The following is an 18492-nucleotide window of genomic DNA, read 5'->3' as shown; positions in this document are numbered from 1 at the left end:
GGAGGAAAAGAAATTGACAAAACATCAGTTAAAAGTGTTAGACAAGCTAATCATATTTACTTTTTCAATGAAAGAGGGCAGCTAGCCTCACAGAACATGCAGCTTGTTAGAAAATAATAGACTTTCTGTCATTGTGCTAGTTCTAGTTCTAATTTGTTGCATGTCTTTTCTGAATTATTACCTCACAACATCAGCAAAGCCTTGCCACAAAGTTTTCATCTCATAAGGAATCCCATGTTTCTTACACAGAGCACGGACATGAGGGGCCACCAGGTGGTAGTTATGGCGTGGCATCCTGGGAAACAAGCTTGAGAAAGAGAAATTTACACAAATCAACTAAATATCGGAATGAAGTTATCCTACCATCAAGTTCTTATAAAAACTTCAAAGAACGTTCCAGACCAGGACCATCTTTTTGATTTTGTGTATTCCAACCCTGTTTATAATTCAGATTAACTTTGTTGTTTAACATTATAATCATTTTCACTGAGTGGATCATTAACCCTTCTTGTATTTGTCTAGTAGGAACTGCACACTTTAATGATACTTTATTTAAAAACTCCTGAGTTTATTCCTGGAAATACATAATTTATCTTACTGATGTTCAATCTGAAAGTTGAGATGTCCGCTGAACCAGTCATTGAAGAAGGACTGCTCAATATCACAAGTGGATCGTAACTGAAAAAGAAGATGAGATGAGTGTAAAGGAAAGTTATTACATCCATCATTTGCTACATTTGTACCTTCAGAGGACAGATTGAAAGAAAGAAAAGATTCAGTGTGATCTGTTGATTCCTTTAGCCATGAAACATTTCAGCTCCATTTCATCAACACAGTTATCATTTCATTTACGCTGAATTTAATAGAATATAAATGGATAACAGTAAATTGTGCAGACAGGATTTTAACTGGAAAATGTGCATTGTGTTTGAATGCTGATTTAATACACTAATCATATTAAATATTTGATAGAAGAACTTAAAGTTCTGAAAGATGCCATCCAGTGATAAACAAGTTTTACATTTAGCTAATGTACATATAATGGCATGTCAGCAAGGCCTAAAACTTTTTTGACTGACTGTATTCAATCTGGTCCTGCAGCAAATCAAAGGCAGTTCTGGAAAAAGAATTATGCTTAATAAAACAAACACTAGGTGGCGTATTGGTGGCGTAGTGTTTGGCACTGTGGCCTCACAGCAAGAACCGAGAAGGTTGCTGGTTTGAGCCTCGGCTCAGGAGAGCTTTGAGGTGGCCTTTCTGTGTGGAGTTTGCATGTACTTCCTGTGTATGTATCGGTTTTCTCGAAGTACTCTAAATTGTCATTAGGAGTGAGTGTGAACAATTGTTTGTCACTCGGTCTTGGCCTGCGATGCCTTTTGCTGGGATAGGCTCCAGTTTCTCCATGACCCTTAATCGGACAAAGTGGTTATGAAAATGGATAGAAAACAAGCACCTGCATGGTCATCCAGTCTTGATGCTTCTCATGATCAATCTCCATTGGCAGATGACTCATCTGAGTTACCCATGTAAACCAGTGGCTCTCCAAAAACCTGTTAAACAAATGAGACGGTAATAAGATCAGCTGTACAGCGTGTCAAAATCATTAAATAATCCTTTTTTTTACACATATAGGAACATGTACCTGACAAAGTTGAAGAAAGCCAATGTACCAAAGAAGCCATAAAAGGGGATATAACAATAGAAGAAACGAAGGTAGAACGTCATGGACCAAGCCAGATCCTTCAAAAGCAAAGAAATACAATTTTGTGATTCATATTGATTAATTTATTCATAAAGACTGATTTTTATCTTGTACTGGGTTCATATAATATTTGAAGGATTTTAATATAAATACTGATCCACAAGAGGCTGACATCATACCACCCAGTCACGCCGAGTGATCATGCTCTTCATTATGTCAATGCTGTAATAAACTGGAAGGAGTAGTGGTGGTCCCACTGGAATACAAAGGTATACAAACTTTTCCTGAACAGCTGTCTTTTTTTTCATTTTTATTTTATTTTTTTAATGACAAACATACCCAGAAAGAAGTACTTGTGTTGGTGATTATAGGGCATGTGTTTGATCTTTTTTATACCGTACTGTAACACAGAGTACAGAATTGAGTGAGCACCTTACTGTATAAATACTTAATGAATACTTAATGGAGTTAGAAAATATATGCTTTAATCTGCATACCTCCACTGGCTGAGTGGCTCCAAGTACAAGAATGTTGTATGTGTAGAGATCAGGGTCCTTCTTGAAGACGCTGGGTTTGGCATGATGCTGGGAATGACGGTAAGTCCACCAGTTGGCTGAAGCTCCCTGTGACATCAGTATTTTAATCTGTGTATGTCAATTTAAAAAAGACATTAATATCTTCAGAAGTTACCTTCAAATGTCCAATGACAAACTTGTGTATCAGGTGATTCCACCGAGACTTCTTGAAGACAGACAGGTGACCCAAGTCATGCTGCAACCATCCAGCCTGAGTCTAGAAAAGAAGACTGTAGTGACTAGAGTGTTAAGTCACTCAGCTGGGTGAGGGGAAAGATTGTGTTTTTAATACGCTTGTAAAAAATCCAGAGTCGCTGTCCATGTTGGGTGAGACTCCCATTTATTTTCCATGTTGCAGATAATAACTTGACAGATTACATTCTTTCCAAAATCAAAAAAGTGTAAAATAACAAAAAAAGGTGAGAGCAGTAAAAACTGTCATCCTCCCACACCCAAGCTAATTAAGAAAACCTGCAACACCTGTGGCTGCCATTTAATACACCTGGTGTGCCTATTTAGTGCCACCCCCCTGTGACCATACAAAACAAAAACACAAGTGAAGAAATAAACAAATGGCTCCAACAAATGTATATTAATGTATAAATATATGCCAATATTGCCGTCTCTAACTTATTTCTCCTTTTTTCCGCAGGCCTTCCTGATTAAGTGCAGTTGTACATGTTGATCTGTCTTTCCTGTCCTCTCCACCCCAACCAGTCGAGGCAGATGGCTGCCCTCCCTGAGCCGGGTTCTGCCGGAGGTTTTCTTCCTGTTAAAGGGGAGTTTTTTTTTCCTTCCCACTGTCGCCGCGTGCAGCTCAGGATGGGGGATTGGATCGAAGTCATGAATCGATGCAATCAGTTGGTTTCTATTATTGGATATGTATGAATTGGCTTGAAATGATGTGTATGTTAATTCATGTATGTAAAGTGCTCTGTGACAACATTGTTGTGAAGCGGCGCTATACAAATAAAGTTGAATCGAATTGAATTGAACAAAGACGATGAAGGAGCCCATTAAGAATTTGCATCAATCCATTAAGCAAAACATTTACAAACAGTATTGTTCAAATAACCTGAGCAGTTGCCAGCATCACCGCACACAGAAGGGTCAGCAACCAGCTGGTCCCCCAGAGCCAGACCATCAGCCATGCGAGGGCCTCCAGCAGCAGGATGTGACCCAGATGGAGGCAGAAAAACAAAGGTTTAGCCTGAAAAAGACCCTGCTTCTCTGCCTGCTCTCGTAAACGCTCAAAATCTTGAATGATTGCTGCCTGGGAACAGAGAAGAGTGGAAAAAGTTCTTTAACTGAAAAAGTGATGCAGTGATGAGGCACCTGCAAAATGTAAATACTGTCAGACTCTAGAACAACCAAACAGATCAGCTAACAGTCTAACGTTGTCCTGCAACTTTGATTTAAAGTCTTACACTTTTGCCGTGGTCCTGGCTTGGCTCTGTCGCTTTCAACTCTCCGATTAGCAGAGGCTTCAGAAACTTTTGCACAAACTTTGTATCAGGATGGAAAGCGGTGAAGGCTTCCTGGTAAACAAAAATAATTCTACATGTTGCATCAACAAACACATACAAAGGCAAGAAAAGTTCTTGAATTTGAAGTATATAAAACAACATCTTAGCTTAAATAAAAGCTGAAATATGATCCAAAGAATAACAAATAAAGAAGTATATTCAGTAAACCAATTCATGGCAAGTTCAGAGAACATAGTTCATACAAAACTGCAGTTCAAAAGCTTCAAAATCAAGCTTAAGATTTGTGCAAGCCCTCGAAAGGAAAATAAACATTTTAGTGGGTTTGATTTAATAAACAAATCTGACCAACTTCATTAATATTTTTTTCTTATACTTTGACATAATCTTCCCAAATTTTGTTTGTTCATTTACCAGTTCAATAAAAATATCTCCATCCTCACCAAAGGGGGCGCTGCACTATTGAGCAAAAGAGAGGACCAGACCTGCTTGAAGTGCAGGAAAACTAAGTTTCTTCTACTTGCGAGCCAAACATAGAGTAGAAAATATCGCTGTTTGGGGTTTTTTATTTTGTCTTATGCAAGTATACTGCAGAAATACACTTCAACCATGTAGTTGCAGCATGAACAACGGACAAGGCACAGAACCCTTTCATGAGAGCGCTACACATTTACCCACATTGCAATGCTGCACCAACTGCATGAAGTGTGTGTGTGTTTTTTTTTCTTGTAGTCCACTTCCTGTGTTTGGTCCACTTGAAACAGACCGAAGCCTGCGTTTGTAAGCAGACCGATCCTGCTGCTTTGATCCGAATCAGAATTTGTTCAGCACATTCACATTTCCCCAAACAAAGCAGACTTTCTGTGTAAACGAACTAGGATTTGAATCAAAAAGGCTGATGTGATTGTGCCCTTACAGTAGTTTCCAAACATTTTGAGCCATGATTCCAAAGATAACGAATTGATGTTCACGCCCCGTTCCCACCAACCCTGGCCTTCCGTGCCCACCTCTGACAACTGAATGATTTATTGTTAATTGTGTAATATATCAAACGCGTCATCCTCTTCAAAATGTAAAGCTGGAAATTTGTCATGATTCTTAAGGAGGATTGTTATTTTTGGTGGATTAATTTCAGCTGTGACAAAACACCCAAAAAAAATGTGCTTTTCTCAGTAAGATGATGCCAAATTCAGATTTTAATCTGGCCCACGTCATAACTTTGTCGATAATCTAAAAAAAAAGAAAAAAAGAAAACTGCATTATTCCCACGTATTAATCATCGCATTAACAAGTTAATTTTGACAACACTGAAAAAAATCCCAAATGTATTTATAAATGTAGGCTATATTTAATTTAGGGTGATTGCCCCAGTTTGGGAAAGGCTGGTTTAACTGGACACCCAGTGACCTCAGTGCTGATCTGCATTATAATATGCATTTGAACTGTGGTTGAGATTTTAGAGGATTTATTTATATGGGAACAATTCACATTTCTGTTGATTCCTTTCTGAGTAACTTTAACTCAATATTCAGGAAACTATTTGATATTTCAAACTGATAGTACTCTGACTGCTATCTGCTGTAGGTGAGATACTAGCTACTTTTGTGTTTTTTCTTTTTAATTCTTTTGCTGACTTGTCAGATAGACAATAGGCGACTACCATTAGCATGTGGAGTGATGCATTTATTAAAGATCATGCTGAGATGCACGTGGAAATACTGGTCAAAGGTCAAAGTTTGATTCTTTGAACAATCTTGAATATCTACAACATTTTCATTTGAAATAAATATGAACAGTGACAGTCATCAGAATATTCTACACCTTTACCTAAAAGGTGCTGGCAAAAGAGATGTCATTTGCCTTGCTAAGAACAGACTCAACATAATTGTTGTTAAATGACAGAGTGACATTGTGCATATCTGAACTGCTGACTTTGTTAGTTATTTGTAAAGCATAAATTTCACAATTAGTTTTTATACATTAGACAAAAATCTGAAGACAAATCTAATCATGGATGTAATATTTACTGTAGCATCCTCTCCAGCATAGTGGCTGATGACCTGAAACCCTCCTGGGTGTCTTTTGGCCCACTGAGTGATGTTGTAAACCTTTCGATTGATGACCAGCCACTGATCATTCCTGATGCTGTGTTTCTGCACATCCTCCCAGGTGTAAACACCTGCATCTCCCCCGCTGTGTGGCTCTCCATGGTCCGTTTGCTGGCCTCCACCTCCCATCTTCACTGCTGCTGTGTCTGACCTGAATCCACCTGCACACTACAGGAATAACTGCACATGAATGCATGAATAAACACATGATGAAACTGTTTTACAGCTGATGTCCTTGTATTCTTACCTTGTCACCATGTTGTGGTCATGTCATGAAGTTCAAATTATTATGTAAAAAAGCATCATTGCTATTCATCTCAGTCACCAAATTTAGATTGTTTTGCAAAAGAATGCTTTATTTTTTTTTTATTTTTAAGGAAAAACAGCAGAAGAAAAAAAAACAGTTTGTCATAACTGTGTTGTTAATGTGAGGAAAAGAAAAAAAAAAAAAAAAAAAGAAATCCTCGCAGTTTTAGTTCAACAGCAGTCGGTGACGAGACTGAAGTTAGCTTCCGATTCACGCCTTCCGATTTCCAATGTGTAAAGAGCAATTCCACTGAATTTTTGGAAAACTAGACTACATTAGACTGGACTAAAATATTCTACATACTATGCAGATTCAAGAAAATGCAGTTTATGATTTGTTTTATGATTTGATTAGCAAGTTGCAGTGGCCTGTAAGACTGGGCAGGTCTTACAGGCTAGTAACAGTATCAATTAAATTCCAGCATGATCTATAATTTCCTAGAAGAGAGATTTCTAGACAAAGAGCAAAGGAACTTTAATGAGAACTAAACTGGTTTAGCTTTGAAGTTTGTTTTTCCTCAGGCAATAGTGTGACAATATGGAAAACTGTTATTTTTTCATTTTGTGTGTTTATGTTGTTATTTTATATATTATTTACAAACTAAACAGCTTAAAAAAATTATTTAAAAGTTTCATTTGACAAAAATCTTTGTACTGTGTTTTTTTTTATTACAATCCTGATCAACAACTAAAGGCAAAAATAAATAAATGATTGTGAAATTGGAAGCATAAAGCATTCACAAATACAATAAAGGTTTCACAAATCAGACACTATGTTTTAATGACTCTGCATAGTATGTTGAATATTTCAGTCCAGGTTTGAAGAGTCAAGTCTTGAAGTTTTTCGTCAGGACCTGGTCTAATTTGGTCTAGATGCCAAAATTGTCATAAAATGAGCCTAATTTGCATTTTCACAAATAGAATAAAGGTTTCACAACTCAGAAACTGCATTTTCTTGAATCTGCATAGTAAACAGAATATTTCAGTCCAGGTTTGGAAGACTCTAAGTCTTGTAGTTTCTTGTCAGGACCTGGTCTAATGTGCTTCAGATGTAAAAAAAAAAATTAAAAAAAAAAAAGTCCCAAAATGAGCCTAATTTGCATTTTCACAAATAGATTAACGGTTTTACAAATCCGAAACTATGTTTTAAATACTCTGCATATTATATAGAATATTTCGGTCCAGGTTTGAAGAGTCTAAGTCTTGTAGTTTTTTGTCAGGACCTGGTCTAATGTAGTCTAGTTGTCCAAAAAATTCAGTAGAATTGCTCTTTACACATAATGCGAATCGGAAGCTAACTTCAGCCTCGTCAGTCGGTGAAGGGTGGCTGCTGTTCAGCTATCAACCCAAAACTTGACGATGACAAATATTTGCTACTTACAGCATCCCGATCTGGACTCCAGTCGCAGGACTTCGATCACATCAACTGACTGCTTCTCGTCTGCTCCTGCTGTAGATGTGATTAACAAGCAAAGCTATCCTCTGTCTTCCCTGATAGGCTGCGCTCATTCACCCCCTTTCTCCGAACTTCGAGCAGATCTTTCGAGGGTTTCTGGCCAATCGGTGGACGGCAGGCTTTAAAATATTTTTTCTTCTGTCGTTTGGCTCACAACCACTGCCAAATGGGTGAAGATACTTATCTGAATATCAAAGAGCCGCTTTAACTTGTAAATGGAAACTAATCAGCTGGACGACCGCTGATGGTTTCACACATGATAAAATATGTCATCAGTGACCCTAAGGTTATTATAGTTCATCCTGTCTGTTCAACTACTTCTGATATTCACGTCTCCAGAGAAGGATTTATGACTAAAATTGATGAATATCCTGAGCTGAAATAAGTACAAAAACAAGAATAATAATCATTAGAAATATAGATCACATGCCCTTTTATTTCCGTTTGTGACAAGTTTCTTCTCGTCTTAACTAAAATCTTTATTTGCCCTTTAACAAAATATAAAAATGATTAAACAATTTAGGCAACAATAACTTGCATTTACCATGTTACAAAATTATTGTATTGCAATAGTATCCACCAGGTATAGAAGACCATTATCAAGTGTACATGTAACAGGATCGTCCTGCATTACTTTATGTTTATTTTGTGCTTCTTTCTGGTGATTTTTGCTCTGCCCATGTTCTATGTACAGTGAGGCAAATAAGTATTTGAACACTGTGATTTTGCAAGTTCTCCCACTTAAAAATGATGGAAGGATCTGAAATTTTCATCTTAGGCGCAGTTCCACTGTGAGAGACATAGTCTAAAAGAAAATATGGAAATCACATTGTATCCTTTTTTAAAAAAAAAAAAAAAAAAAGGTATGTTGCTGCTGCAGATTATGTCTATCACTGTGGACATGCACCAAAGATTAAAATTTCAGACCCCTCCATGATTTCTAAGTGGGAGAACTTGAAAAATCACAGAGTTTTCAAATACTTATCTGCCTCACTGTATAAAAGCATTTTTCATCTCTATTTTAAAACTATCTTGTGAGCTTTTTGCATGTTTTTTTTTTTTTTTTACATCTCCTTGTCTTTATGGTAATTTGTTATGGTCATTTTACACTTGTTTGGATTGTTTTCTGTAATAGTGTAATGGATCCAACATGCCAGTAAAATACTGTATTTCAGCATCATGTCAAGTGTTTTGTATATCAATCAAACATCATTATCATACTGGTGCTGTAAAGCATGCATCATGTTTTCATCATTAATTGACCATCTATGCAACAACAGCATGACTCAAATGTGACAAGTCTTTCTGTTCTTTGCTGACAGTTAATGTGTCATTTGAGTCAGAGGCAGAAATATGCAAATCAGTTATGCTGATCGTCCCCTTAATTGACCCAACCATCCTTAAGCAGTATATTGTCCTTCTGGTGTCCTGGAAGAGATAATTTATTCTCAGTAAGCGTATACCTGATAAAATAAAAAATAAATAAAGTTGCATTGCAGACATACTGCCTTTTGACTTAAGATGTGTATTTTATTGGTCCATCATCATCTGCAGCAACATGGGGGAAAAATGTGATACTACTGCATAAATGTTTTTTAAATGGAATAGGGTAACTTATGTTTAAAAAGGGTGATACTGGAAATAGTAACTTAATGTGTACCAAGAGAAATATCATCCACCCTAGAAACTTAAATAGGCTGACGTTGGTATATTCCAGTGTCAACTGCACGGACCACGGGGGAGAAAAGGCCAAGAAAACATAGTTGGGGTTGTAAGTATCGTGGGATATAATGTTTAAAAAGATCATCATTAAAAATTTACTTTGTAAATATTTCTATGTTGTAGTGTCGTTGTGTTTGTCGCTGCAAAAACCTGTTGATTGTTTCAGACATGGAAAAGTCTATCTATTATTTATTGTGTCATAAAAGAGAGATAGAGATTTGAAGTTCAAGAAGTTAAAATTGTATTTTTGAAATTCCAAAGATACAATCATATTTTAGCTTATAAAGAATACATCCCGCCTTTATGAAAAAGTTTTTCAGTTATGAAGATATGCATCAAGCCAGAGATCTCCTGAGGTTTTCAGAGACCTGTAGGAGGAAAAGAAATTGACAAAAGTTAAAAGTGTGAGACAAGCTAATCATATTTACTTTTTAATGAACAAGGGCAGATAGCCTCACAGAACATACAGCTTGTTAGAAAATAATAGACTTTCTGTCATTGTGCTAGTTCTGTTAATTGAATCAAACACTGATCAGATGAGGATTTTCTAATTTGTTGCATGTCTTTTCTGAATTATTACCTCACAACATCAGCAAAGCCTTGCCACAAAGTTTTCATCTCATAAGGAATCCCATGTTTCTTACACAGAGCACGGACATGAGGGGCCACCAGGTGGTAGTTATGGCGTGGCATCCTGGGAAACAAGCTTGAGAAAGAGAAATTTACACAAATCAACTAAATATCGGAATGAAGTTATCCTACCATCAAGTTCTTATAAAAACTTCAAAGAACGTTCCAGACCAGGACCATCTTTTTGATTTTGTGTATTCCAACCCTGTTTATAATTCAGATTAACTTTGTTGTTTAACATTATAATCATTTTCACTGAGTGGATCATTAACCCTTCTTGTATTTGTCTAGTAGGAACTGCACACTTTAATGATACTTTATTTAAAAACTCCTGAGTTTATTCCTGCAAATACATAATTTATCTTACTGATGTTCAATCTGAAAGTTGAGATGTCCGCTGAACCAGTCATTGAAGAAGGACTGCTCAATATCACAAGTGGATCGTAACTGAAAAAGAAGATGAGATGAGTGTAAAGGAAAGTTATTACATCCATCATTTGCTACATTTGTACCTTCAGAGGACAGATTGAAAGAAAGAAAAGATTCAGTGTGATCTGTTGATTCCTTTAGCCATGAAACATTTCAGCTCCATTTCATCAACACAGTTATCATTTCATTTACGCTGAATTTAATAGAATATAAATGGATAACAGTAAATTGTGCAGACAGGATTTTAACTGAAAATGTGCATTGTGTTTGAATACTGATTTAAAACACTAATCATATTAAATATTTGATAGAAGAATTTCTGAAAGATGCCATCCAGTGATAAACAAATTTTACATTTAGCTAACGTACATATAATGGCATGTCAGCAAAGTTTAAACTTTTTTTTTTTTATGGGCGGGTATGGCCGCCACCACGGATTGATCTGTGCTTTCAGGCTCCTGCCTAAATCGCTCTAAACTTGCTTTTTTTCTCACTATCCATATCAAGAAAGTGTAAGCAACTATTTTGTATCACCTTTTGTAAACTGTCGACCACCAAAATGTCTACGAGATTGCGAATGGAACAACAAAAGAAGGACGACGCCATCAACGAGCCAGTTTTCGTTATGCTAAAAGCTATGTTGGAAGACCACTGAGCATTGCTCTCGGTGGAGTTTAATGCCTCCATCACACGACTGGAATCAAAGTTCGATACTATCCAATCCACTATTGATGACCACCATCAAAGACTTTCCTCGCTGGAAGATGCGGCCACAGACACACGTAAGGACATGTTTGACATGGAGGCTAAGCTAGCTGCGGTGATGGAGGATAATGCTAAGCTAAAAGCTAAACTTGTTGACTTGGAAAGTAGGAGCTGCCGCAATAATATTCGTATCGTGGGGGTACCCGAAGATGCGGAGGGACTGTGCCCAACTGCCTTTTTTTCTGAAATGTTATTGGAGGTGTTTGGGAGAGATGTCTTGAAAACTGCCCTGGAGTTGGACAGGGCTCATCGGGCGCTTGCACCCAAATTGGGGCCTACTGCTAAACCTCGGTACGTGGTAGAATGCTTTCACAATTTCCAGACCCGTTAGCTTGTGGTGCACAAGGCACGAAGACGCCAGGAATCACATTGCATTGCACCATTCATCCAACTAAAAAGCTCCTACTTACTTTTCAATTGACTTATTAACTTAAGTTTACCAATGGTGCCTTTATCTGCAGTCTGACTGTTTATCTAAATAGTCAATGTAAGTTTATGCTGCTCTCATTGTGAAACTTTGAATAGCTTGACAGTTCACCATTATGACATTTACGTAGAGGTTTTTTTTTCCCATCTGCTTACGTATTTTTGCTTTATTACATAATTTTAGTGAGCCTTTATTGAAGCCTCTTTTTTTTATGTTCTGCCATGGTTATAATTTTGGGTATAGGCCATACCCTGCTGTGCAATGGACACAATGGACACATAAGATGTTATTTGTTTCAAGGGGATCCAGGTTCAATGTTATGTGTATGGTTGCGATGTGTGTTGTTTTTTCTTTTTTTCCCCCCCTTTTTTTTGTTCTTTTTTTCTCTCATTTTTTTCTCTTTTCGGTCATCCTTTACCAAACCAGGTCTTCCGTCTTCCAGTGCCTGTCTATTATACAAGTACACCAACCCATTATAAGGTATGATTAATACTCTTAAACTCATCTCTTGGAATGTGAGGGGGATCGGAAATGCAATTAAACCCAATAAGGTATAAGCTGAAGGCTGACATTGTTTTTTTTCCCAGGAGACCCACCTACGCAAAAAAGAAGTAATGCTCTTGAAAAGAAATTGGATTGCCCATATCTACCACTCTAAATTTAATGCTAAGGCTAGAGGATCTGCAATGCTTATACGCAGTAATGTTCTATTTGAGGAACACAAAGTTGTTGCGGATACAGAGAGCCGCTTTGTTATTGTTTCGGGGAATTTACAAGGCTCCTTGGTGGTGCTGGCAAGTGTCTACTGTCCAAATTTTGATGATGACGCCTTCATAAAGAAATTCTTTTCCATAATGTCAGGATTTGAAAATTACCATCTTATTGTTGGGGGCGATTTTAACTTGGTTCAAGATGTCTCATTGGATAGGTCCTCCATCAGGGCCATTCCACTAACTAAATCTTCAAACACGCTTGATGTTTTCAGAACACAATTAGGATTGATAGACCCATGGAGAGGGAAGAATCCTACCACCAAAGCTTTCTCTTTTGTCTCCCATGCTCACCACACTTACACACGCATAGATTTCTTTCTAATTGATCTTAGGTTGATTTCTGGAATTCAAACTTGCGACTATAACACAGTAGTCATTTCTGATCACTCACCAGTCTCACTAGAACTGGCACTTGGCTCTCAACCCCGTCCGCCTAAACACTGGAGATTTAATTCTAACTTATTAATAAGGGAGGACTATAGGCAGTTTTTGAGAAGCCATATTAACCTTTTCCTTGAAACGACTCTCCTGAAAGTTCTCAATTCCCGTTGACTCTATCTCTTGCTGGAAATAAAGTTATTGTAAAAGAAACTGTGGCCATTTGGAGACAATTTAGGAAACAATTTGGTTTACATGGGCCCTCAATACTATCTCCCATATTGAAAAATTGTAAATTCGCTCCATCAGTTTTAGATACAGTATTTAAAATCTGGCATAACAAAGGACTTAATAAAGTTAAGGACCTATATAGTGATAACGTTCTTTCAACTTTTACCTGTCTTTCGTCCAAATATAACCTGCCGAACTCACACTTTTTCTGCTTTCTCCAAGTAAGAGATTTTGTCAAGAAAAATTTTCCTCACTATCCTAACCGACCTCCTGAAACTTTTTTAGATACTCTATTGGAAGTTATCCCACAGCAGAAGCACTGCATATATGTTCTATTCCGAATGATTGACGGAAAACTTAGTAGATCTATTTCTTTCATGGAAAGAACCTGGGAAGAGGAATTACACATAACATTATCTGAACAACAGTGGGACACTGCTTTAAAGTTGATACACTCCTCTTCTGTGTCTATATCTAGACACCCTTACATTGCTCCCCGATGGAGACTGACTGTCTGATGGGTGATTGACGGATCAATCGGTTGATTGGCCGATTGGTTGATTGGTTAACTTATGATTATTATTACATTATTATTATTATTTTTTAAATCATTATCATTATGTTTTAATTATTTATCCTTTGTTAATATTATCACCCCCCCCCCCCCCCCTTTTTTTTTTTTTTTTTTAAACTCTTTTTTATGTGTTTGCTTATTTGCTTCTCAAAGTATTATTTCTTTTTATGTGTGTATGAGCAGGGACTGGCTCTCTGTTCTGTCTTGTCGGGGTGTGTGTGTGTGTGTGTGTGTTGTGTTTGACCTGGATGGGGGGTCTGTGGGGGTTGGGTGGGATAAGGGGGAGACACAGCCCTATCAATGCTTACAGTTGTTATTTGTATAATTTTAAATATGCTGTGTATGTTAATATGTTCAAAATGTTCAATAAAAAAAGTTGGATTAGAACTTTTTTGACTGACTCTAGTGAATCTGGTCCTGCAGCAAATCAAAGGCAGTTCTGGTAAAAGAATAATGCTTAATAAAACAAACACTAGGTGGCGTATTGGTGGCGTAGTGTTTCGCACTGTGGCCTCACAGCAAGAACCAAGAAGGTTGCTGGTTCAAGCCTTGGCTCAGGAGAGCTTTGAGGTGGCCTTTCTGTGTGGAGTTTGCATGTACTCCCTATGTATGTATTGGTTCTCTCTAAGTACTCTAAATTGTCATTAGGAGTGTGAACGATTGTCTCTCTGTATTGGCCCAGCGATGCCTTTTGCTGGGATAGGCTCCAGTTTCTCCACGACCCCTAACCGGACAAAGTGGTTATGAAAATGGATAGAAAACAAGCACCTGCATGGTCATCCAGTCTTGATGCTTCTCATGATCAATCTCCATTGGCAGATGACTCATCTGAGTTATCCACGTAAACCAGTGGCTCTCCAAAAACCTGTTAAACAAATGAGACGGTAATAAGATTAATTGACAGCGTGTCAAAATCATTAAAAAATCCTTTTAATACGCACATAGGAACATGTACCTGACAAAGCTGAAGAAAGCCATTGCACCAAAGAAGCCATAAATGTGGATATAACAATAGAAGAAACGAAGGTAGAACGTCATCAACCAAGCCAGATCCTTCAAAAGCAAAGATGAATATAATTTTGTGATTCATATTGATTTATTTATTCATAAAAGACTGATTTTATCTTGTACTGGGTTCATCTAATATTTGACGGATTTTAATACAAATACTGATCCACAAAGAGGTTGACATCATACCACCCAGTCACGCCGAGCGATCGTGCTCCTGATTACGTCAATGGTGTAATAAACTGGAATGAGTAGTGGTGGTCCCACTAGAAAACACAGACATAAAAACTTTTCCTGAACAGCTGTCTTTTTTTTAATTTTATTCTTTTTTTAAATGACAAACATACCCAGAAAGAAGTACTTGTGTTGGTGATTATAGGGCATGTGTTTGATCTTTTTTATACCATACTGTAACACAGAGTACAGAATTGAGTGAGCACCTTACTGTATAAATACTTAATGAATACTTAATGGAATTAGAAAATATATGCTTTAATCTGCATACCTCCACTGGCTGAGTGGCTCCAAGTACAAGAATGTTGTATGTGTAGAGATCAGGGTCCTTCTTGAAGACGCTGGGTTTGGCATGATGCTGGGAATGACGGTAAGTCCACCAGTTGGCTGAAGCTCCCTGTGACATCAGTATTTTAATCTGTGTATGTCAACTAAAAAAGACATTAATATCTTCAGAAGTTACCTTCAAATGTCCAATGACAAACTTGTGTATCAGGTGATTCCACCGAGACTTCTTGAAGACAGACAGGTGACCTAAGTCATGCTGCAACCATGAAGCCTGAGTCTAGAAAAGAAGACGATGAAGGAGCCCATTAAGAATTTGCATCAATCCATTAAGCAAAACATTTACAAACAGTATTGTTCAAATAACCTGAGCAGTTGCCAGCATCACCGCACACAGAAGGGTCAGCAACCAGCTGGTCCCCCAGAGGCAGACCATCAGCCATGCGAGGGCCTCCAGCAGCAGGATGTGACCCAGATGGAGGCAGAAAAACAAAGGTTTAGCCTGAAAAAGACCCTGCTTCTCTGCCTGCTCTCGTAAACGCTTAAAATCTTGTATGATTGCTGCCTGGGAACAGAGAAGAGTGGAAAGATGCTCTTTAGATGAAAAGGTGATGCAGTGATGAGGCACCTGCAAAATGTAAATACTGTAACACGTGTTACAAGCTCCACCAGAAGCAGAAGAAATTCAGTTACATTTGGTCTGGTGATTCATACTCCACAAGAAGCTTTGCCTGTGACAAAGCGTGGTTTACTGTAGATGGGATTTATCTATATTTTTAAAACATAAACAATTTGACAGGAAACTCTCAAACGACACTGTCCGTGTCTTTTAAAATCCTATAGCATTGTTTTATGTGCGGTTATTCCTTTAAGAACTGCACAGTTCTTATGAAGACAGTTAAGCGACACATGTATGCAGAAATAGGACCCAAAAGAAAAGATGAGATGTTAACATGTTTATGATGGAACAAAGACTCGTGCAGGAAAACAGTGGGATTTACGCGCATTATTCAGTTCCACAGCATCTTCAGATCAACCACCTCGATTAGCTGTTTTAAAATTGTATCGGCAAAAATGCAGAAGCGATAATTTTTCATTTCATGATTTTCAACATTAACTACACCAACCTCAAATATCCCACTAATCACACAATACTGGAAGCCCGTAAGGAAAGTTCTGCTTGACTGATACAAGATGCACCCAATCATGTCTGCGGCCTCAAAAATGAGAAAAAAGTTCTCGCTTGTCGTGGAGTTTGTAACAGGCTTTAATTTGGAGACATAATTTGGAGATTTAAAGTCTTACCTTTTTGCCGTGGTCCTGGCTTGCCTCTGTCGCTTTCAACTCTCCGATCAGCAGAGGTTTCAGAAACTTTTGCACAAACTTTGGATCAGGATGGAAAGCGGCGAAGGCTTCCTGGTAAACAAAAATAAAAGCACTGCATGATCCAGCATACAGAGGCAAGAAAAGCTCTTGAATTTTAAAACTACATTCTGAACATGTACAGTAGCTATATAAAACAACATCTGAACTTTCAAATAATAACAAAACAGCTTCAGTAATGCAATTTATAGCAAGTTTAGAGAACATAGTTCCTATAGTGATTTAAAAGCTTTTCAATAAAGCTTAAGGTATTTACAGGCTCTAAAAAAGAGAATAAACACTTTGACGGGTTTTTATTTTATGATCAAATCTGATCAAGCTGATTAATATTTTTCTTATTCTTTTACATAATCTTTGAGAATTCTGCTTGTTCATTCACCATTTTAGGATATGAAAACTTAATGCCTGATTGATCCACATTTCTCCCACCTGCTTCCATAACTCTGTTTCGAAGTGCATATTATACCCCCTTGTGTTCAAAATTGGTAAATGACTTTTTCTGTGAATGGACAAAATTGTTTTCCCCCGTCAAGGCTGCAGTCATAGATTTGGTGTTGTTGGTTTTGTCTGCGTTTTAGCTAAAAAAAAAAATAAAAAAGTAAAAACGTATGAGAAATAGAGTAAGAAACAACTTCTTGATGTTGGGGTTGATCCATGTCCCAGTTGCATCGCTTCATAACTCGATTGCAGCCAATTTATTAAATGCTCCAACACACGCACACACACACACACACACACACACACACACACACACACACACACACACACACACACACAAAAAGAAAAATAATTATCAACTGTGGAACGTACAGGACTGAAAAATACCACAGAATAATTTAATCTGGCCTGATCTGCATTATAATATGCATTTGAACTGTGGTTGAGATTTTAGAGGATTTTTTTTATATGGGAACAATTCACATTTCTGTTGATTCCCTTTCTGTTGCATTTATTAAATATCATGCTGATATACATGTGGAGATACTGGTCAAAGGTCAAAGTCTTATTATTTAAACAATCTTGAATATCTTCAACAACATTTTCACTGAAAAAATGGGAAAATGTCAAACATAGAAATGTTCTATACTATTACTGATGACTGGCAAAAGTTATGTCTTTTGTCTGTCTAAGAACAGACACAACATAATCATTGTGAAATGACAGAGTGCCATTGTTGATGTCTGAACTGCCGACTCTGTTAGTTATTTCACAATGGGTTGTAATACATCAGAGAAATTCTGAAGAAAAAGCGAATCATGGATACAATATTTACCGTGGCATCCTCTCCAGCATAGTGGCTGATGACCTGAAACCCTCCTGGGTGTCTTTTGGCCCACTGAGTGACGTTGTAAACCTTTCGATTGATGACCAGCCACTGATCATTCTTGCTGCTGTGTTTCTGCACGTCCTCCCAGGTGTAAACACCTGCATCTCCCCCGCTGTGTGGCTCTCCATGGTCCGTTTGCTGGCCTCCACCTCCCATCTTCACTGCTGCTGTGTCTGACTTGAATCCACCTGCACACTGAAAGAAAATCTGCCCATGAATGGCTGATTACATGATGAAACTGAATTACAGCGGATGTCCTTGTACACATCGACTGACTGCTTCTTGTCTGCTCCAGCTGCAAATGCGATTAATGAGGAAATATCACAAGCTAATCTCTGTTTTTCCTGATAGGCTCCGCTCATTCACCACCTTCATTTGAACTTCCTGCATACTCTTCTGACCAATCAGCGGCCAGAGGCATTTTTTCCCTCCTTTGGCTGAAAATGTTAAATAAGTCAAAATAGGCCAGTTATGTGTGAAAATCTTCATCATAAAAAAACAATCATCTGTAAAACTGCTGATGGCTTCACAGTAAAGGTAAAATATGTCATCATTTCCTCACCAGCAGATTATTGCAGTTCATCCTGTCTGTTCAATAGCTTATGATCACATCAGAATAAATACCTTTAAATATCCCTTTGTGATAAGTTTCCTGTTGTTTTATATAAAGTATTTATTAAGATATCAAGATTTTT

At 37.6% G+C, this 18492-nt stretch overlaps 2 protein-coding genes across 2 annotated transcripts; both read right to left on the bottom strand.

The window, feature by feature from the left end:
• Nucleotides 1-177: 177 nt before the first annotated feature.
• LOC306770575 (acyl-CoA Delta-4 desaturase-like) lies at nt 178-5998 on the bottom strand (the record flags this gene model as incomplete). Its single annotated transcript, XM_079259450.1, has 11 exons — nt 178-307; nt 599-678; nt 1454-1550; nt 1643-1740; nt 1882-1958; nt 2042-2102; nt 2200-2325; nt 2393-2494; nt 3353-3550; nt 3705-3815; nt 5789-5998. 11 exons carry the CDS (start codon nt 5996-5998, stop codon nt 178-180), a joined length of 1290 nt encoding a protein of 429 aa, XP_079115576.1.
• Nucleotides 5999-9669: 3671 nt separating this feature from the next.
• LOC306768912 (acyl-CoA Delta-4 desaturase-like) lies at nt 9670-17953 on the bottom strand (the record flags this gene model as incomplete). The annotated part of the gene is made up of 12 exons (XM_079257388.1): nt 9670-9721; nt 9934-10059; nt 10351-10430; nt 14329-14425; nt 14516-14613; nt 14758-14834; nt 14916-14976; nt 15074-15199; nt 15266-15367; nt 15455-15652; nt 16393-16503; nt 17744-17953. The coding sequence occupies 12 exons, from the start codon at nt 17951-17953 to the stop codon at nt 9670-9672; spliced, it is 1338 nt and encodes a 445-aa protein (XP_079113514.1).
• Nucleotides 17954-18492: the final 539 nt, after the last annotated feature.

This window comes from Telmatherina bonti (assembly GCF_933228915.1).
Source record: "Telmatherina bonti genome assembly, chromosome: 2".
NCBI classification, from domain to species: Eukaryota; Metazoa; Chordata; class Actinopteri; order Atheriniformes; family Telmatherinidae; genus Telmatherina; species Telmatherina bonti.
The sequence above is the reverse complement of the archived record's forward strand: the minus strand, read 5'-3'. Positions and strand labels throughout refer to the sequence as shown.